This window comes from Apodemus sylvaticus, chromosome 7 (assembly GCF_947179515.1).
Source record: "Apodemus sylvaticus chromosome 7, mApoSyl1.1, whole genome shotgun sequence".
Taxonomy (NCBI): domain Eukaryota; kingdom Metazoa; phylum Chordata; class Mammalia; order Rodentia; family Muridae; genus Apodemus; species Apodemus sylvaticus.
This window is the reverse complement of record NC_067478.1, coordinates 44,624,141-44,646,391: the sequence shown is the minus strand read 5'-3', so window position 1 is coordinate 44,646,391 and position 22,251 is coordinate 44,624,141. Positions and strand designations below refer to the sequence as shown.

The 22,251-nt window shown below is 38.4% G+C and overlaps 1 protein-coding gene across 1 annotated transcript in view; it reads left to right on the top strand.

The window, feature by feature from the left end:
- Positions 1–22,251, top strand: part of Bckdhb (branched chain keto acid dehydrogenase E1 subunit beta) — a 188,072-nt gene that overhangs the window by 125,202 nt on the left and 40,619 nt on the right. Inside the window, exon 9 of the mRNA XM_052187725.1 lies at positions 5,098–5,184. Within this exon, the coding sequence (XP_052043685.1) occupies positions 5,098–5,184 (87 nt within the window). The remainder of the gene's footprint in view (positions 1–5,097; positions 5,185–22,251) is intronic.

The following is a 22,251-nucleotide window of genomic DNA, read 5'->3' as shown; positions in this document are numbered from 1 at the left end:
GCATCCAGCGGTGCATTTGTCAGCCTGTGACTAATTGTGCTTTTTTTGTTTTGTTTTGTTTTTCTAGTTAGCCTGAGAGATGTGTTTGGCTACTACACGTCAAAATGTTTCAAAAAATACCTGCCTAATTCATTCTCATTGATGTTTGAAGCTCATCAATATTGTGTCCTTGACCAATTCTAGACTGCAATTACTGAGTAGTATGTGCTGCATAAGTAAAACGTGCTGTGACTCTGTCAATCATTGTGATTACTGGTAAAGGCAGACTTTGATGTTTCATTACCTATCTTTATCTTTACATTCTGATGGAAATTGCTAGATTGCCTATCTAGAATATTATATTCTTATTGTATCTCACCAGCACTAGAATGTATTGTTCAGCCTGGTGCTGGTAAGATTAAATTGTCTATAGGGAGAAGGTTTTGCTATAGATTTTGAGTAAGAAATAACACACATACACATACAAATACTCACACATTCTCTCTCACACATACACACACACTCTCGCGCACACACACTCATACACATACATACACACACTCACTTATACACACATACATTCACACTCACACATACACTCATACATACACATTCACACTCACACACCCTCATACACATATACACTTACACACATTCACACTCACTCTCACTCATACACACATGCAATTACACACACACACACACACACACACACAGAGAGAGAGAGAGAGAGAGAGAGAGAGAGAGAGAGAGAGAGAGAGAGAGCCATACACTTACATAGCATTCTGAATGCTGGTGGTGTACTTTCTAGCATGTGCAAGCTTAATGGTCTGCCTGTCTGTATCATTTTCTCCTGGAATGACAGCTTAATAGTTTTCCTGGTTGGATTGTGTTAAAATCCTTAAAGGCTACATTCACTAAAACATATGTCTAGCATTTGGGCAGCCAACCTCTGCGTGACCATTTTTGCAGAGTACAACTTAGCTCTGTGGAGACTGGCATCTTGTTGCTAAAGTGACATTAGCCTGCATGTATGAGACATCACAGGGGACCCATATATAGGTATGAATTTTATGTTTTACTTTAACAGCTAAAAACTGCTTTAAATTAACAGATAAAAGCTATGTTAAAATTCCATTAATTTCAAGATTTACTTCAAACCATTGCAGGATAGACTGAGGTGTATTTTTATGTTACTTTAAAATGGATTTAGTAATGTGAGAGGTGTTTGTATAAATGTGCAAAGGTAGCGGGTACAATACCTTTAAATATGTTTTCATAATGTTTGATCTGGCTTGCCTGGAGTACTGCCCACATTCCCAACATTGTCCTAGCTATCCTGTATAGGTAAGCTTAACTCTCTCCTCATTGCTAAAGATGCCCGCTCTAAGCACAGCTGTGGGGTAGAGTCGTGCATAGATCCCAAATCTGGGTTCCATTATAACGGGACATCGTGTTTGCCTGTGGTCTCCATTTTCCTTGCCTCTCCTGTGACAGCAGGTTGCTGCTGTTTGATAGATGATCTTTTTAAATGGTAAATAGCCTTTGGGAGGCAGCCTTTAAGGTTTTCACAAGTAGGGAAGAGACTCTCTTGTTTGTGGAATATGGAGAAAAATGGAGAGGTTTTTTTTTTCACAGTCCTAATCTTTAATTGACTTCACCCTTGCTGGTGCCCCATGTGCGACAGACCTTAATCCAGGGGCAGATTGTAGTGGTGAACAGTTGAAGGAGCAAGAGCTGGAAAATCCTAACTATGTGGTCTTTCCTGGCTTTGATTGGTTTAGCTTTTATATTGAAAAGTTGTTGAAAGACTTCAGGTTTTTCATACCTCAGATGTGAACTTGACAACTTAAAACTTTAAGCTTCCCTTTCTTTAGACGAGCATTTATAGCTGTCATCTTGTTGCTTATAAAGCTGATGGCAGCCACCTTTAAGAAAAACACCATACTAATTTTAAGAAAGCTCAAGAAAGCGCTTTGTAAGGTTCTTTGTAAAGACAGTTCCAGGCAGTTGTGTGTCTTAAATTTTGCCTAGGTGTATGATTATTGGAAGCTATACTTGATTTTACTAGATAGTTAATTGATCCACAAATGATAGGGTTCTGTTTTATAAATTTGGAGTGATTTCAATATTAATAAAGTGAAAATAATAAAATGGGATAGAAAAAAAAACCCAATTTTAAGAAGTCTTAGCTAAGAATGCGAATATGATGACAAAAGGCACATGCCACACTGAGTTTCTGTTTTGCGTCCTCTAATTATTGAACTGTATTTAGGCACTCACAGTCTATGTTCATTCTTAGAATGGCTGAAAATATCCGTGTTTCTTCTTTATTCTATCCATGTAAATGCTGACCAGGGATTAGAGATTTTTTTAAGCTTCAGAAATGAAACTTGAATACTTTCCAAATTAAATGAAATAGTGGGCACACAATCCTTGGCTCAGAGCAGCGGCCATGATGGTGTCTGAGACACTTGTAGTTTTTTTTTTTTTTTAAGATATTTATTTATTTATCATATGTAAGTACACTGTAGCTGTCTTCAGACACCAGAAGAGGATGTCAGATCTCTTTACGGATGGTTGTGAGCCACCATGTGGGTGCTGGGATTTGAACTCATGACCTTTGGAAGAGCAGTCGGTGCTCTTACCCGCTGAGCCATCTCTCCAGCCCCCGACACTTGTAGTTCTAATCATGGCTTCTGTGCTCCTCCTCTTCCCACTCCCCTTTGCTTGTGTGAATGTGGTGGCCATCTCCACACATCCAAAGTGAGGTTAGCTTCAGTTTCATCTGTTCTGCCCTCTCGTTCTGAGGGTGTCAGAAGTTTCTGGAGTTGTGTCTACAGTTCTGATAGCAACGTGCTTTATCTGAGAATGACAACAGGTTTTACTGCTAGGCACAGGCAGAGAGATTGGCCTTGAAGGGTATATTTGTCATTCTGTCTGGGGTCTGTTGTCTTGAAGTCTCGGCCAGGAGCTTCTTGTCATTCTGCATGAACAGACCTCCAGGAAGGTGGCAGGGGGAGGCTGGTTGACAGTGTTTTTAATGTGACCTTTTGCACTTGCAGTCTGGGATCTAAAGATTCCTCTGGTTTTTTTTTTTTTTTTAAGGGAATCTTAAAATATTATTAAAAACAATTTTTGAGGAGATTATGACCATAATGTATTTGTCAATTTAGCATCAATTCATGGAATTCTCCTTTATTTTTGCTTATTTAGATTTTCCGAGAATACTCTCAATAACCTACATGATTGTATGAGGTTTAACACTCCCTTCCGCGTTCCTTCTTAACTACCATTTCCCAGGAGAAACCAGTTCTGACCCTGTAGAAGGAGTGCTTCTAATCGCATACATATTTAAAAGGGGCCTTTATGGTTTATCACTTTCCAGCAAATGAGCTGTTGCCCTTTAGGTTGCTTGTTTTTCGAACTGACTTGCTTTAGGAATCTTTCCATGGTGCCATGCTTTTCTCGGCAGTGTTCTGTGGCATGGAGGCGCATTGCTGCAGCCATTTCTGCCTGAAGCATGCTCAGAAGGTCTTGATTCTGTAGGCTTGGATATCGTGCTGCTTGAACTGTCAGAGCTGGAGTCTAGTTTTTCCTTAGAGTTTCCACTCTGTAGCTTGCTAGAAACATAGACTGTTTGCCCAGAATTCTAGCGGGATTTCAAGGTTGATTGTAAACCTTGCCGTTTGATCTTGAATGGGTCCAAACCTGGATTAGAAAGGACTTGTGCCTCGTATGGAGTTTTAGGATAAGAGAGCAGTCTCTCGTTTCCAGCTGTTACTCATGAACGGACACTGTCGAGCTCGGGTGGGTGTTAGCTGCTTCATTGGTCACATCATGCTTGCAGGGCTCTGTGTCACCACCGAGCATTCAGAGATCTGACCAGTAATAAATGAATTGTTCTAGCTGATTAACCCAGGCAGAAAAATCTGATGCAGTATATTTTGAAAACATAAATGGTTTTTTTCTTGATTATCTAATGTTTGTATTTCATTATTTCTAGCCCAGCACATTGAAGATTAATTGTATTTTTTTTAAAGTGTCAGATTACCTCAGCCCTAGAAAGCCAAATGCCTGTTCCTCAGGTTGTCGGCTCTGTGGAAGTGGTTGGGGTCCTTACAGTGTTCCTATCCTCTCATGCTCTCCTGTCACTACTTAGTAACTACAGTGACTTATTTTTGTTGTGAGTCCTGCCGTACTTTAGGACTTAGCACATTCAGGCTGAAGCTATCGTTGTTTCTAAGTTAGAATTGCCTCCTTTTAGACATGTATCTCTTGATTTAAGATTTCATTTTAAATTGATAAAACAGTAACATCTTAAAAGAGGGGTGATAACCTTGATAGCAATTTAGAAAAGAGTTTACCTCTTCTCCGTGCAAATATGGTTTAATATATTTTAAGCAATAACTTGTTGATTTTGGTATCCTGCCTGCTTCCTGCTGTGATAGCATAGCCATGACTTTTGATTTGTTTTTGTAAACGATCTTTCATACTGGTCGTGAGCAACTGTTTAAGCCACTGGATATCACTGTGGCACTGTGATCATTCACAAGATCTTAGTGCATATTTGTGAAGACGGTTGTGACCCTTCATTTTCAGAGTGACTCATTATTGGCAAGTCTCTCAAGGACACACTGACTTTACCTTCACTGTGGTGTTTCCATGCTGTTTCTGTGTTTTCCTGTCCACAACCAGTATTTCTCAAGACCGTTGCATATACTCACATGTCATGTGCCCCCGTCCAAAAAAACATTTGGATCTTAAAAGTAAAAAGATGGAAAAATCAGACCAAGATAGGGACAGACGAAACAGTAATTCACTTATAACAAAAAATGTCCTGTAAAATAGGCATGCGTTTTAAATTATATACTACACGGAGTTATAAATCTCATTTTTCTTTCATGCTAAGATTATAAGCTATGGGAAAGTTTCTATACAGTACAAAAAAATGTACCCAATTGAAAGACATTTGTAATAACTTACTAAACATAAAATCAGTTTTCTGATTTTTATTTATGGAATGTAAGCAGTTTGTTTTTATTAGTGAATTAAAATGCTCTCATATGTGTAAAATATGCATTCTTTTCAATGTCAGGTTCCCCTCTTCTCTTTCAGTCTGTGATCAAAACCGGGCGACTGATGATTAGCCACGAGGCTCCCCTGACTGGAGGCTTTGCATCTGAGATCAGCTCCACAGTCCAGGTAGAGTAATGCAGCGCTGCTCTTTACATCTGTGGGGTCGCTCATGTCTGTTCCAGAGGCACAATTGCTTATCGCAGAATACCAAAGTCTGAACTGTTGGGGAGTGAACAGTTCCCACTGAGACTATGCTAGCCTTCAGTTAATGGCATAGGTATATCTTGAAAGAAGAAAATTCAAAATCCTTTATGGAAGATGGAGATGAATTTAATAAAATAAGCTGTGTTTGCTGCATTAAAAGGAAAAAGAAATTCTTTTACATATCAACCTAATCATTCCCTTGCAATAAATTCTAATGTTGTTATGAAATAAGTTGGTTATGAAAATTCATTTTAGACATGTATAGTACTCCTCTTTAAATCTGTCAAAAATACCTAATTTAAAAAAATATTTATCAGTTTAATTAGCTATAAAAGTGTGGGATGTTATTGGAAGTACTCGAGAGGTGAATTAAACACTTTCATTTTTAAAATGTTCTCTTACGATACTGTGTAAAAGGGGAAAATCTCCGCATCTCTTAAAAAGTAGAATCTTTTTAGGAGAAGATTCTACTTAAAACTGTTTATTCATACGTGTATAAAACATAGGCACAATGTGAAGGAATTAAATTTTTCCAATTTTTTTTAAATTTAAAAAGTAAGTAAACAGAATATAAACTACATACATTTTAAACTTCGAATATAAATACAGTTTATAAATGCTTTTCTTCTCTTTTCTGATATTATGGTTCTTTACTTATTAAGATACATTTTTGTAGAGAAGCTGTAAGTATGGGGTTAATGGTTTCATAGAGGTTACAATGAAGGCATAATGCTGTAAATTAAGTTTTAAATTTTTAACCGGCAAATGAATTTTTCTAGTAAAATAGTTTATGTGCTAGTTAGTAAAATTAAATAGTTTTTTTAAAAAAAATAATACTATGGAAACAGATTTAAACAAAATATTTAAAAACCAAATCTGAGTAATAATTATATTCAATGGAAATTAAGCCATTCTGTCATCTATAGGTACTGACATGGTTGAGAAGAGTGAATATTTGAATTTTGTTAGTATTTTGCTTTCCTCTTACTTACTATTACTTACATATCTTGAATACTTGGCTTGCATTATGCTGCATGCTAATTATTGAGTAGCATAATGTACCAACTCTTTTTAAAACGAGGCTGCAGGAATAATCACTGTAATACTAAGATGTTGTTTCAAGCCAGAGGCAGAACTGGCAAAAGAAAGTGGTTTTTCTGACTCCTGATAACTCCGGATTGTAATGAAGCTTAGAGGAGGGAAAAGATTGCTGCTGATAGGAGCTTTGACAGCCCTTCATGTTTAGGCCACTGCTTAGGTAATAAGCTCATTGCCTATACTGAATATCATTTGCATATAATTATACAAGGACCACTAGTAGAAGGTAGTTGAACTTGGGATTGTGTCTTTTTGTAAACATTTCTTCCTCTGAGCTTGCTTTTAAAATGTGATCTCTGTTGGTACGCTGCTGTTGAGTATAATGCAGTTTTCAGACTGGAATGAACTTTGAAAGATGATCTAATCTGGTGTCTCTTGATTTCAAATAGTATGTGGACTCAAGTTTATGGAAAAATGACTTTCCAGCCCCAGGAATACATTAGCAAATCCTCATTTCAGAAACACTGGGTTAAGAGTTTAAACGCTGCTGTTGCAGCTTGCCAGCACCAGAAATCAACAAGATTGTGTCACAGTTAGGTCCTGAAGCTATGAGATGATTTATGGTGGTAGAAGTTGACAGAGAGATTATCCACTGTGTAATCATATTTGTACCATAACTCAGATGCACCAAAGCAAGGCAGTTTGTGCCATGCCCTGACTCTCACAACTTGACTGTGGCTCCTTAGGTATTTGCAGGCACCTGGAACACACAGCCTCTTTTTAACAGATGTGCATTTGCCACTAAATTGCTGTGACCAATTTATAGGTTTATAAAGACGGTAGAGATCTTGAACTAGTCCAGGAATTTTGAACCAATGCTCAGAGAATACATACGCAATCATTTCTGAGAGTCCAGTAGCCCCAAGAGGAACATAGAAATTTTGAATTTATTATAGAATTGTCTGTTTCTATAAAGAAATCATTCAACGAGTAAACTACAAGGTGAATTAGGTAATGCTGTAAAATTTGTATGGGATTTGCCTCTAATTAGAACTTTGTTTTGTCTTAATTCGTTTTCTTTGTCTAAACACAGAATGCAGAAAATGAATTTAAATAGGTCTTATGAGTGTATTTGCCTTTTATTGCTTTTACCTATTGATAAAGACAGAAGCTAGAGATGTGTGCCTTGTCCCTTTTTAGTAATATGTTTAAGAATAAGCTGAAGTGGTTTCAGCAGTTGTTTGTCCGCGTGTGCAGCGCCGGGAGGTGGGCGCTCACAGCCTTCTGTCAGTGAAACCTGTATCAGGTTACTGGTGCCACGGGTTGTTTGAAATGGAGTCCCTGAAGTGACTTAGAGCTGCTTTCACCACTTGGAGTGATTCATACTTCTACATTTCTTTTTGATGTTTGGACCTTGTAAGGTTAGCAAAGATGAAACCAGGTTATGGTCTTGAAAGTCAGCCTTCTGAGCAGAAGAAAGAGAAAATGTTGGAGGAAAGTTTTCATTCTCTTTGGGGAGAAAGAAGCTTGAAATTCTAAATGAGGGTGGACCCTGAATTTTATCATTCCGTCCTGAAATATCTGGTTCTCGTTGGGTCAGAGAATCTAACATTTTTCTATGAAATTTTAACTAAAAATGTTGCAACACGTGTTATTATGTGGAAAACATACATGGCGGGTTTTAGAAACCCATAGTTAATTCTTTAAAGTGCTTAGGAAAATTATTATCCAATAGTAAAACTACTGTTTCCAAATACAAAAACATCTGAAAATTCTTAAAAACCTAAAAATGTTTTAATTATCTTTCAACCTATTATCCATAGTCAAAATTAAATTAAAAAAATCCCAAGAGTTTAACACCCTACTAAATAGCTTTTCAAAGTTTTATAGTTGATATTATTAGATAGAAACATCATACTTTGCTAACAAAAATTAAATCTCTGACAGAAGAACACCTTGACAATATGATATTGTTGGCATTACTATAGAATGATTATTTTTAGTTATAGAAATAAAATATAAAAGAATGAATACGAAATATAGTCATAATTCATTTGTTTAACTTTAATGTACTGCAGATGTCCTTTCTCACCAGGCAAGATGTTTACGGTCCATATTTCCAATCTCTTCATAGCTGTTGCTTCTTCCTCACAAAGCCCCATATATTATTATTAGCATTGTTATAAAGTCTTATTGTGAAATAATGCTAAATTTATGAGAGAAATGACTGCCTTATATTTAGTATATAGTATATAGATTCCTATGTTTTAAAGGATGCTGATAAGAATGAAAGGAAAACATTTAATCGAGGATGTTGGCTTTAATTTAGAAGGTAACTGGGAGGCAGAGCAAGCTGAGGCCTGTTACCCTCGGGAGAGATGCTCTGGCCCGTCCTCCAAGGCGCCGCTGTCGTCTCTCCCCATCGAACTTTATGTTCTCATCTGTTATTACTTTGGGATGTGCGAACTCTTTTGCCCTCTCCTCTCCTTTGACACATGATGAATCCTGAAGTCCTTGAGGACTTAAAGGGTTAAATTTGAAGCCTGGTGTGTAGAGAAGTAAAAAGAAAGCCAAAAATGATAGATTTCCTTGTTTTCAGAAAATGAGTTTTATATTGTGCTTGTGTTCCTCAGCTTTGTAGGCACAGATTTTCAAAAACAGTATGTCCACTGTGCAGAAAGCACTAACTTCTCCCATTGTAACTTCTCCCAAATTAATTTGAGGATCTGGTCTCCAGCTCGGCAGTTACATATTTAAATGTTAAGACTGACCAGTTTAGGCATTTCACAGCTTTAGAAACATAGCGTGATTCCTGTGAACATTTTAGAAACCAGCCTTCAGTATTAGCTTCCGGCAGAGTCCCATAATGACAAGTCTCCGACTCTGATATAATGGTGTGATAATAAAAAAATAGGGTTTTGTTTTTTTTAAAAAATCCCCCTTCTGGATTCAATACGCAATAAGAGCGCCAAAAGTTTTAGGGATTGTGGTTGGCTTAAAGATTTCTTTTTTTCTTCTTCTTCTTTCTTTTTTTCAACACATGGAAGCAATAACTCTGCACTAGAGAGGCCAATTGGAGAGGAGGGTAACTTTCCATACCATTGTTCTATCCTTGCTGTGCGGTCTTGTAGCTGAGAGTAGGAACTGAGAAGTCACACACAGATACACATAGTTTGTAAGGTGATCTGTCGGGTTCTGATCATTTGAGAGGATTTTTATATAACCTGTGTGAATCATTGTGCAAAAGGAAAGTTTCATAGTGTTTAACAGAAGGGAGTTTGCTTTTCTTACTGTTTCGTGTTAGAAAGGTTGATTTAGAGACTTGTTTTTCTTTATAAACCTGTTACTACCAAATTTATAAATATTGTAGTTAAGAGTGTCATGTTTTGAAAAGAAGACAGATCGTAAATGATTTTGAGTTTTTGCCTGTAATATCTATTTTTATTTATATATATTTCTCTCACTTGCTCTCTCTCTCTCTCTCTCTCTGTGTGTGTGTGTGTTTGTGTGTGTGTGTGTATATAAACACACACACACATATGGTAAATATATTGATCATGTTGATCAATTAAGAGTCATCAGGATACTAATGTGATGAATAGTTTCCTACAATTTTGTTATCTTAATTTAAAAAAAATGTTTATTAGCGACATATCATTTGCTAGCAACAGATGAAGCAAGGAGTCAGGGGAAATGTGCCTTTTTGCTAAAACACAGGAGCCATGGCCTCTTGAGAGCTGGTCAGCATAGAAAGTCTGTGACCTGGGCTTTGTAAAGAGCAGTTTTGCCCCGAAGCCTGTTGAGTACTTTTGGTGAGCAGCTTTTGTGGCCACAGACAGTGGTTCTGTCCTAGTGTCCCAGCTTGTGCTGTGGATGGCTGTGCTCATGAGCATCTGGGGTGAAGTCCCTCCTCTCCCTCTGTGTCTTCTGTGTGCTCGGTTTCTACCACCTGCCTTCCCTCCCCTCACTCTGTTTTTTAAATGATTTATGTGGAAGGATCTCAACAAGGAACAGCAAGAATAGCGAGTAATGAATGCAGGGTATCTGTCAGCTTGTGGACATGAGCTTCTCCGGGTGTGAACACTTCCTGTTCACACCTCAAGCTTATTGAGGACTTTTTACTTCTTTGGCTCCAACCTCTCACCTCTTATCGCATTCTAGTCTTTATTTTTCAAAACCTCACTTTGCCCATCTTCTGCTTGAAAACCTCCATGGATACTTTCATTGCAGCAGTGAGTTGCTGATGCAAGACCTCGAGTGCCTGAAACAGTGGTCCAGCTAGGTGTCTTGCATCTCTGTGTGAAACCCATGTGCTGGTTGCACTGGTCGTCTCCTGAGTGATGATAGTTCATGCCTGTGTACTTTACGCAGTGTCTCAATACGGGCGTTTGATATGAGGAGTGGAGTCCTTGCTTTAGATACTTTGAATTTATTAAATGGAATAGATGCTAAACTGTGATCTAGTATGGAATATAACACAACACAGTCAAACAGAGCACTGTGGGATTGTAAAATCTTTGACAGTGTAATTGATATGTGGTAGCTCATGTAGCCAGAGGATGACCATGATCCTAGAAATGAAAGTGAATTCAGTCTGGGTAGAAAGGGGTGTAATTCTAGGGATAAGTGTGCTTTTGATATGGTTAGAGTACTGCTGTAGTTTGAGGTCAAGATCGACAAGAAGGGATTAGAAACCAAAGAATCTGGAATGCAATATTACAGAGTTTACCTTTGTATGGAAGAAATCCCATAGCTGAGCTGGCTTCCCTTGATTTCAATTCCAAGTTTCCCATAAATATGCATAAAGTAGACTTTATAAGACTCTTGACAAATAGTTGTAAGTAAGTAATCCTTGCTGTTATCCTTTCAAGCAGTGACATATAATTAAAGGATTTTAAGCAGAGGACTAACGGGTGTTCTAGTTAGAAAGGGTAGGCTGAGAGATTTATTAAAATACTATCTCCGTAATCTAATTGAGAGATTTGGAGTTGTCTTCAACAACTAAGAGGGTAGTGTTGGCAAGCAGTGTGGTTGGTGGAATGTCTGGGAGTCAAAAGAAAATGCACACTAGGCTTATTAAGAGAGGCGTGGCTTCACTGAGATAAGGATGTCATTGGGGAAAGTGAGCACTGGGTGTGAAGTCTTGAAAACAAGAATATAGATTACTGTTTCAGTGAGGAGAGAGATGAGCACATTGCTTCCTCTTGTCTATGGTTTCTACCATTCTGCTTGCATTTAAGTAACTGTTTCTTAAATATATAATAGTGTAATATAATAATCATATAATCATGCCCTCAAAGCTTAGTAGTAGTCAGTCTGGGAATTTTATTACAGGATATGGCTGTAATTATTTTAGCTTATCGTTAAAATGTATTGTAAATCCTATTACAGATAGTCTTTGAGTCGAGCTTTGTCACAGGTATATACAAAGAGGGAAGATAACATGTTATGACTAGGTACTGGTTGTGATTTTAGGCACCCCCTGGAAGACTCAGAGCATTCTGTGTGGATAAGGAGGGGTTACTGTGGTTAGAACTGGGCTTGATCATTACTATGAGGCTGCTTGCTTTGCAAAGAATGCCATTTACTTGGTTAGAGCCCTCCCCAGCAGCCTCCCTAACTTTCCTTTTCCTGCCAGCTCATGGAATCAAACTTTTAACATCTCTCAGATCTGTCCTCCTCTTGTAGTCCCCCAATAAATTCAAAATGAGCTCAGAGACTGTAAAGCCTAAAAGAAAAACATGGGAAGTAGTAGCCACCATGGTGAACATTTTCTAAGAAAATACAAATAACTTCCTGTTTTTCTCCTGTTCAGTATAGTGTTGACTGCAGTTCTATCCTAAGGAGCCTTTATTAAACTGGGGCATACCCCTTTTATTCCTAGTATCTTTAGGGCTTTGTGTTAAGGGCTTGTTGGATTTTGTCAAAGTTTTGTGTGTGTGTGTGTGTGTGTGTGTGTGTGTGTGCCTTTTTTGTTTTTTCCCCCCTGCATCACTTGTGACAATATTGCATGTGTACATTGTGTATTATTTTGACCAGTTTGGATATGTTGAACCATCTGTATGTCCTTAGACTAAAGTCAATTTGATCCTACTTTATGATCTTTGTAATATGATGTTGAGTTGAGTTTATGAGAGTCAAGCTTTCTGAGTTCAAGAGAGAGACCTCTTGCTCCCTTCTGGAAGCCAGGTCACAGAGCCATGTAGGTGATTAAGCAAAACTCAGTCAATGATTTAAATGAGTCGTTTGTGTCCCAGTGTCACTCTTGATTTATTTGAAGGTGAGTGCTATTCTTGCTGTCCTGTTGTTAGCAGGACTGATAGGTGAACTGATTATTTTTAAAACATCACCACTCCCCTGAACAAAAATTCATTGTGGTTCATGTTTGTAAACTGGACAGCGACTCTGTGTGCTGTATGCTTCACCATTCTGCACTGTGACCCTGTGACAGAGGTTTTTTTGTTCTTTGTTTTAAAATAAACTAGGGGTACTTTTGAGTCTTTGAAAGAGATTTGTATTCACACGCTGACTGGTGAAGTTTCAGAGGCTGGTAAAATCAGTCATCTGAAGGAAGCCATTCCTCTGTCTCATTACATATGATGGCTTTAGTGAATTAGTCTCTGCAAATAGTTCCTTTAATACCCAAAGAGGTCTATTTTTCACTTAGCACTATAATCCTTAAATGATTTAAAATATATCTGTGTGGGTTAGCTTCCTTGCTGTCAGTGAACAAAATAATGAATAGTAGTAGTGCTGAACAGAAATAATGGAGGGCTTTCCTCTGGCCCACGGTTCCAGAGCAGTGGTCCTCAGCCTTCCTGATATTGTGACCCCTTAATACAGATCCTCCTGTTGTACTGACACCCAACCATAAAACCATTTTGTTGCAACTTCCTAACTATAATTTTGCTACTGTTATGATTCATAATGTAACTATGTGACCACAAAGGGGTTACAACCCTCAAGTTGAGAACTATTGGTTTATGGTTTACTTGGTTCCAAGTAGTTGGGCAGGACATCATGGCGGCAGGAAGGAACGAGGGAGGGAACCACCATGTGATGCAGGCTAGAACACTGAACAGGGAAAAGATACTGCTCTGTTGTTTTCCTCATTTCCTTCGTCCAGGCTGCTGTCACATAGACAGGGCTGCTCACCATTGGTCTTCCAACCACAGTGAACCTGCATCTGCTCTCCCAGATATGCCTGGCTATGTCGCACAATCTCTTAGGTGATTCTAAACCAAACCAAATTGGCACTCAGCACCCATTGACATGATTTTAGTACCTTATTTGATATGGAATAATATCTTACATTTTCCATTAATATACATTATCATAATATAATTATAATATATGTAATATGTACATATATATTATGTATTAAATAAAAGTATCACTTAAAATATTTTCAGATAAACTAAAGAGTTGGCTTAGCACTGAAGATCACTTGTTGCTCTTGCAGAAAACTTGGGTTTGGTTCCAAGCACTCACATGATACCTCGTAACCATCCATAACTCTAATTTCAGGATGCCCTCTTCTGACCTCTGTCAACACCAGGCACGCATGTGGTACCAATATGTGTAGGTAGACAAAACACTCATATACATAAAATGAAATAAAAAGACTTCCAACTACAGTAAGTTCATGCAAAATTTTATAAATGATAAGACATTAGAAGATGTATTTATTTGTCCTGGCCAATCCTCTTGGCTACCTTGCACAACTTGCTAGGCTAAATGAAGCAGCATGGTAAATTGTCTATGATGTGTTAGGCCTGGGTTGTCAGCCTGACATGTGTTCTTCTTGTTTAGGCCGACTGTGCTTTCTGAAGAAGCAGCTAATTTCCTCAGTTTGTCATGCCTCTTAAGTAGGAGGCAATATTTGTAATTTTGGAAGATCATTTTAGTTTGGTTCATTAGCATAACTCAACTTATAGCTCAGATTAGACCAAGCATGCTCGCATGGGCCTTCATCTCCTTTCTTGAGTGAGTTCATGGTCACAAGAAATATGGTTATGTTTAGAGAGTAATTACTGCCAGTGAATTCCCTGCTAAACTGTAAACAGTTAAATCAGTACTTAGTGCGAAAAGCCCAAACAAACAGACAACAGTTGAAAATGAAGACTATAAACAGAAATGAAATGGTTCATTGTTGTTTTGATTTTCAATATTAATGTAAATATTCCAAATGATATTTTCAATTTGCGGAGATGACCAAAAATTGCATTTGATTCAGAAATGTTGAATGTTTTAATTATTATTTTTTAAAATAGAAAGATTTGAATTTTTTTTTTTTTTTTTTTTTGGAGAGTCATAGTTTTCCGACTTAAATCCTTTTGGGGGACTCAGATACTCTAGCTAATTAAAGTAGTTTTGTGTCCCAGTCGGCACAAGATACCTATTTGTTTTCACTAAAACTACTAGCTAGAAGTTGTGATGACACGGCTCAGTAGGCAAAGGCATGTGCCACTCAAACCTGGTGACCTGACTGTGATCCAAGAACCTGCCTAGAGGAGGAGAGAACTGACGTCACAGAGAAATGACATCATAGAGCTCTTCTCTTACCTCCACACGGGAGCTGTGACCCGCATGTCCCTTCCTCAACACCACACACGATAATACATTTAATATTTTAAAAGAAAAATGAAGTTAAAACGTATAACTAGAATGATTTTTGAAGGCTGTTGGTATCTTTATGTTTAAAGATCACTCTGTGTGACTCACATGTTCAGACCCGTGCCTGGAGCTTCCATAGCTGTGATTAAGCCGCTCTTTGAAACGTGCCATGGCTACTTACATGTTTTGATAGGGTTAGATTGCTCTTAACCCTGCATTTCTTTCCTGGATCAATTTTAAATCCCCAGCTGATGGCTTGGATAGTACAAAATACATACTTTGAAACAGGCCCGTAGCGTCTTGGTCCTTCCTGAGCTGCCTTCAGCTTTCCTGTGGTCCTTAAATCATCCTTTTTCTCCTTTGTGCTCATACTTTTTACTTTTGGTATGAATACCTTTAGTCAGCAGTCAGAGAAACTGAAGCATACCTTTGTCTTTCCTCTCATCTCATGTCATTTCTTAACAATCTCCTGCCTCAGCACTTGACCTCCAAATTTATACTCCATATTTTTTTTACCCATGTACTTTTCTGGGCATAGGTTCCTAACTTAAGTATACATAGCAGACCATCTTGAATGTATTTTGTGACTAATATTTTAATATCACATAATCCCATATATTTTTATTAAAACCACCTTTCATGCAGTAGATCCAAAAGCAGTTCAAGTACATTAAAATAAGTACTGTACATATGTTGATAAAATATTGTGGAATGTTGAATATGATGGAATATTTAATTATGTGGGCAGCTAATAACTTAATAAATTAAACGTAGTATTTGTTTCAGCAAGACCTGAATCATTCAATAAAATAGGACCTAGATTGACTAGTGTTTAAACTGAGTCTTGGGAGGCAGAGCAACACAGGTGTTGGCTGCATTCTGCCATGGGAAGATGTCATATAGCCCTCTTTTGGGCTGGTCAGAGAACCCCATCTTTTCTCTTGCTTTTCCTATCTCCTATCCTGCCTTCTTGCCCCTATAGACTCCACTTTTCCTTCTGCCCTTCTTGACAGTTTCACCATGCTGGTCTTAGCAAACATGCAGATCTTTGTAAAAAAAAAATACATAGTTCTTCTCTCACCACAGGCAGACTAGGCATTATTCAGGAGTAGTTTCTTAAGGAGAACTTTCTGTACCCTAGTAGGTGAGAAATAGAAGTCCCTTGTGGTACTGGAGCCAAGTTAAGGAATGAGATTGTGCTGTGTGGTTGATCAAAGGTGGTATTTACATAAAACAATATGAAAATACCATTTGAAAAGCATTTTAAAGAGTTAATCTTCTGTCAGTAAGAACACTGTATGTGTCAAGGTAGGGTGATATTTTTTTTAAAAAAAACATTCTCAAGAAGGGGGGCATACATCGCTGCTTTTCTGCATTGCTAATTTTCTATGAGGATATCATAGCTATTAGTAGATTAGCTGTTGTTAGAGAATGATTTCCTAACGCTAAACCTGTGATTGAGACACATTATACTCAAAGTGTGAAATGAAGGGGAAAAAATACAGGAACCAGAAAACACTTTAAAATAAATTCTCATAAGAACAAGCTAAAATAAATAAATAAAATAATAAATTAAAATAAATATTTTTTAAAATAAATAAAAACCTGTCATTTGGTACACTACCCTTCTAGAAAAGCCCTCCATTTGAAATACTGGCTGTACTATTTGAAGAAATTTCTAAGTACTTACAAGTTCATTTGGTATGAATTTTCTTACCATTAGGTCATTACTGAAGACTGGGAGGAAATGTTACCTATTAATTCCCAAGGAAGCATTATCTTAATAATCTATCCCACCCTCTTCATTGTGTTATCTCATTGAAAACTCTTTTCTCAAAGTGAGGGCTTGGCTCACTGATAGAACAGGACACACTCTTGGCTTTCCATATTTTCTGTGAGGATGCCAGACTGTTATGCTCATGTGTGCTTAGGGACAAACTGATAGGCATATCTGGTGAAGAACAGTTTGCCTTTGAAAGTCTATTGCTTAGGACTATGGCACCAGCAGATGCTCTACCACTGATAACATTTTACATTTTTTGTAGATTACAGTTCTTCATTATTAGTGAAAGTTTCCATTAGCATGTTTTTTGTTTTTTGGTTTATTTTTTTAGTGCCACAGAAGTGAAATACAGTCATCTCTGATACACTTCATACTCTGACAAAGGAAGAAGGACTTCTGTTTTCAGAGGGTTCAGTCCATAATAGGGGAGAAACAGTTATAGAACAGAACAGCCAATACCATGGTGAACCTGAATATATATATATAAAGGGAAATGCAGAGAGAAGCCAGATTTGCATCACCCCACCCCCTGCAAGGACACACCTCCTCCTGCAGCCTTCATTTCCTTGCAAGGCCACACCATCTTTCTTCACTTCTATTCTTTATGGTTTTTGTCTTTTGTCTTGGGTTCTTGGGCATTAAATTCAGCATTATATTATGGTCTATTAAGGGCTACATCTATTTGGTGCTTATCCGTGTGTGTGTGTGTGTGTGTGTGTGTGTGTGTGTGTGTCCGTGTGTGTGTGTGTGTGTGTGTGTGTGTGTGTGTATATATGTGTGTGTCCGTGTGTGTGTGTGTGTGTCCGTGTGTGTGTGTGTGTGTCCGTGTGTGTGTGTGTGTGTGTGTGTGTGTGTGTGTGCTTTCATGGATTAGAACCCTCATGATCTAATTGCATCTAGAGATACCATCACAGACACACTCTGAAGTGTCCTTTCCTAATAATCAAACACTTCTTGCTTCCTGGGGAGTTGATTATGAAAATTAACTATCAAACCAGTCTTTTACTCCCAGCACTCAGGAGGCAGAAGAAGGCAGATCTCTTGAGTTTGAGGCCAGCTTGATCTATGGAGTAAGTTCCAGAGAAGTTAGAACTACATAGAGAAACCTTGTCTCAAAAAAATCTGAAGGAGGAGGAAGGGGAGAGGAGGAAAAGTAGGAGAGAAGGAGGGAGGGGGGTAGGAAGAAGAGGAGGAGGAGGAGGAAGAAGAGGAAGAGCAGGAGGAAGAAGAGGGGAAGAAGAAAAGACGAACAAGAAGAGGGAAAGGAGGAGGATTAACTATCACATTTATCTTTTTTGAGATTGCAAGCCAACACTTAAAGTATGTTTGTTATTTTTGTGTTGGTTTTCATGCTCCTTTAGTTATTGGTATACCAGACACAGCTAGCTGCTTTGTATCCTAACGTTCCTTTAGCTGAAAGAGAAACACTCAGATACACAGTGATGGTGGAGTTCCTGCTTTTGTGTCAGGGAGATCAGCTGAAGGCAACAGAGCCTCTGTGCCTGCTGTTTCCTTAGTCTAGTTACTGAAAAGGCTGTTTACCCTTCAGGAAGCCCCCAGGGGGTTTTATGTATCTGCCTGACTGTGGGGACACAGAGGACCTGATTGGTCATGGAATAATGCTTATCCTTTACTTCATTTTCCAAACTGTAACAGTCAGCACAAACCAGGATTCACCTATGCATAGAGGTTGAATACTTACCACTTTGAACTACGCTGTGGAAGATGCCACCTCCCATACTGTGCCATTGCATTTTAAGCAAAAGGTCCAGGGTAATGAAGGCAGAACTAAATAGCAATATCCTCAAATCACATTTGGTCTCTTAAGTGATATGTAACCAATAACACAATAACATAACCAATATGATAAATGCTAGATTTGTTCTCAGTGTTTGCTTCTTTTAAATGTAATGTAGAAAAAAGATTTGCAGCAAATTCTTATTCTGGAAATGAGCCTCTGCTCATTCACATCCATATACCTAGTAGGAAACTCTTTGGGAGTCACTAAATAACTTGTTTGTTGTAATGGAAGCTAGGTGATCCTTAACAATTTCACAACATCAATATTTCCTATGTGTTTAAATTTGAATCTATTTTTTCTCTCAGAATATGTGTATAGAAGCTAGTATTTATGCACAGAATGAGGATAAATCTATATTCATGTGGTTTAATATGCCTTTAACTTTTTAATAACATTACAAATCAGTGCTTGCAAAAAAAATAATAAACCTATTAGTAGCTACGTTTTCTTTTTATGAGGCTGGGTTTTTGAAATAATTGCCGAAAGGTCAGACCACATTGTTCTCTCATGGCAAATCAACGCTGTGTGCAGGATCGCTCACTATTTCAGTGTGTTTATTCTTTCAGCAAAACTCCTTTCAATTGCATTTCATCGTGTTGCCAAGACCTGGAATCATTCTATAGACACTTGTTTAGTAGCACATAGCCTCAGAGAAAGAAAACAGTGGGGAAAATCATGTGAAATATAGTGGCTTATGAATAAATATGATAAAAATATCATTTGTATGTGTATATATATGTGTGTATACATATATATGTACACACATACATTATATATATTACAGGAGTATTACTCCTACAAGAAAGTATTATCTTGGGTGTTTGCATGCAGCCTAATTTCCCTTCCTGAAATGCCTTTCCGTTTATAAAACACTGTTGCAGCTCTGTGCTTGCCCAAGGCAGAGTCTTCCAAGAGTATGCCTAATGCAGACTGCACTTTACCACAAGGTTTTAAGCCAACCTTTATTATAATACAAGCTGTCACAGTTTTTCCCTCTTAAATACTTCTGAACTTGCCCAGACATTTTGGAGATTACTCCGGGGCTTGTAGTTGAGTCCCATGAACCGGCTTGTGTTTCTATATTAAGTAGCTGAAGTCACAGTGGTGTTGGGAATCCTAAGGGCATAGGAGCGGCATGGTCAAGTTAGTGGCCCGTTGTCCCATCATAGCGTCAGATCCTACCTTTGTCTATAGCAAGAGATGCCACTTGTTACAATTCTAGTCAATAAATGCAGTTATTCTTTATCTTTGAAATAATGTAAATTCTGTCATGCTGTGTGTGTGTGTCGTGCATTGAACCCAGGACCTTGGACACATTATTCTTCTACTGTGCTATGCATTAAGACAGTTACAGAGCAGATTAAAAAAAATGACCCAGAGAAGATAAAGATGTCCTGGGCACGTGACTTATCTTTCTTAATAAGGATACATGCTCCACTATGTTCATAGCAGCCCTACTTATAATAGTCAGAAGCTGGAAAGAACCCAGGTATCCCTCAACAGAAGAATGGATGCAAAAAATGTGGTATATATACACAATGGAGTACTATTCAGCCATTAGAAACAATGAATTCATGAAATTCTTAGGCAAATGGTTGGAGCGGGAGAACATCATACTAAGTGAGGTAACCCAGACTCAAAAGGTGAATCATGGTATGCACTCACTAATAAGTGGATATTAGCCTGGAAAACTAGAATACCCAAAACATAATCCACACATCAAATGAGGTACAAGAAGAACGGAGGAGTGGCCCCTGGTTCTGGAAAGACTCAGTGTAGCAGTATAAGGCAAAACCAGAACAGGGAAGTGGGAAGGAGTGGGTGGGAGAATAGGGGGAGGGAAGGGGGCTTATGTGACTTTCGGGGAGTGGGGGGCCTGAAAAGGGGAAATAATTTGAAATGTATATTAAAAAATATCGAGTGAAATAAAAAAAGAAAAAAAAGAAACAGTAAAAAACAAAACAAAACAAAAAAACGTGTCCTGTTACTTTTTTCTTTTTCAGGATACCATATTGTGAATAAGACTTTATAATATGAATATGGTTTGTACTGAATTAAGTGCTTATCAGAGTTAACTATAGAAAAATCAATTTGCCTTTATCCTGCAGACAAATGATGGCTGACTTCTTTTCAGAAACAGTGGAGGCCAGAACGCAGTGACAACTTTAAAACACAAGAAGAAAAATTAACACTCTGCCCTCAAATCTATATTTGTTGAACTCTCTTTGAAAATGCCAGAAAAAATAATAATATTTCACACATAGTGTTTATCCTTGAGAATTAGGTTTCAACATGGAATTTTGGTGGGACCCAGTCTGTACTTTACATGGACATGTATGTAACTTTGATTTTTTTCAATGTTTATTTTTAATGATGGTTCTTAAACACTTTAACTTCCCTTTTAGCCCACCACCCACCAGAGGTAGTGAGAAAGACAGGGTATCGGGCAGGGATGGGGACTGTTGGTAGTGGTGGTGGTGGACCTGTTTAGAAAGGTTCTTTGGAGCAACTCCCATCTGTGTTGTCTAGAAACCAGCAGTTCAGTTCACAGGTTAGCAGCAGCAGGTGGATCCACTCGCAAACACATCAGCTGCTGGATACACCAGCAGTCCAGTTTTGTAGAGTTGGGATAGCAAGCATGAATCAGCAGCTACCTAGCAGAGACAGCCAGGTCTCAGTCTCAGCCTGAGTCAGCAGGAGGGACCAGGAGGAACGCCCTGAGTTCTCAGCTATGCCTTCTCAGGGAATTGAAGATCAGCAAAGACATGAGACCCACAAGCATTGTACCACTAGCTCTATAGGTCTAGCTCAGCCTCCTCCACTGTCTGTTCAGTCTTTTTTATATCCTCCAAACATCTCGCGTCATCCATGGGCATTTGTCTCAATTGGCATCACTTTGCCAATCAGCCTGAATCAGCAGAAGCTTCAAGAAACTGCAATGCACCACTAGAAGTTTTTTGGTGCGTTTCTCTCTATGGAGTCCCAACAAATGCAGCTCAACTATGCAGTACAGGTGGAACAGTACAGGCGTGTTGTTAGCAAGGAATCCTTCATCATGTGTCCTCTCACAGGCTTGCTTTAGCAGAACATCCTTTTGCCTGTGTCTGCTCCAGATAAATGTTCCTTCACGAGTCTGTCACCTGTGTCCACTTCAGCCAAAGGTTCCTTCACATGTTTGCTCCCAGCCAAACACCACTTAACCACCACTTTCCAAAGAACCCTCAAGTTTTCACTTCATTTCCCCTTTTTGATTAAGTCTAGTCTAAGCCACGATTCTCACTTTGCCAGTTAAAGAGGCAAGGAAAAGTGAACGGTGGAGAGAGGAGATTTAGTCTGTGGCCTCATCGGGAAGAATAGATAAGGAAGACCCGTGTCCTCCAAGTTCATCTTTAGGGTGCTGACATGAGGGTTGGGTTTAAATAGAGGACACAAGCGGCGTAACTAAGCAGTCTTGTCCAGTCAAGATATAATCCACTCCATCACTGGCCTATCCTTGTCTCGGCTCTAGTCTGTCCTAAAAAGTTGTTATACGTTGTCTGAACTGTAAAATCTCTTCCTGAAAGGCAGGTTCCTCCTCTGGCTGGTGACAGCCCTCAGCCTTTTTCTTATCCCAGAATATTGTTTCCTGGTATAATTCCAGTTACTTGGGGATCATTATGTCAATAATTTTCATAGCCAATTTAAGACAGGAGGGGAACAAGTGTGTCTCTTTGGAATATCTTCTGTCTTGCTAAGATGGTCATAGAGTACC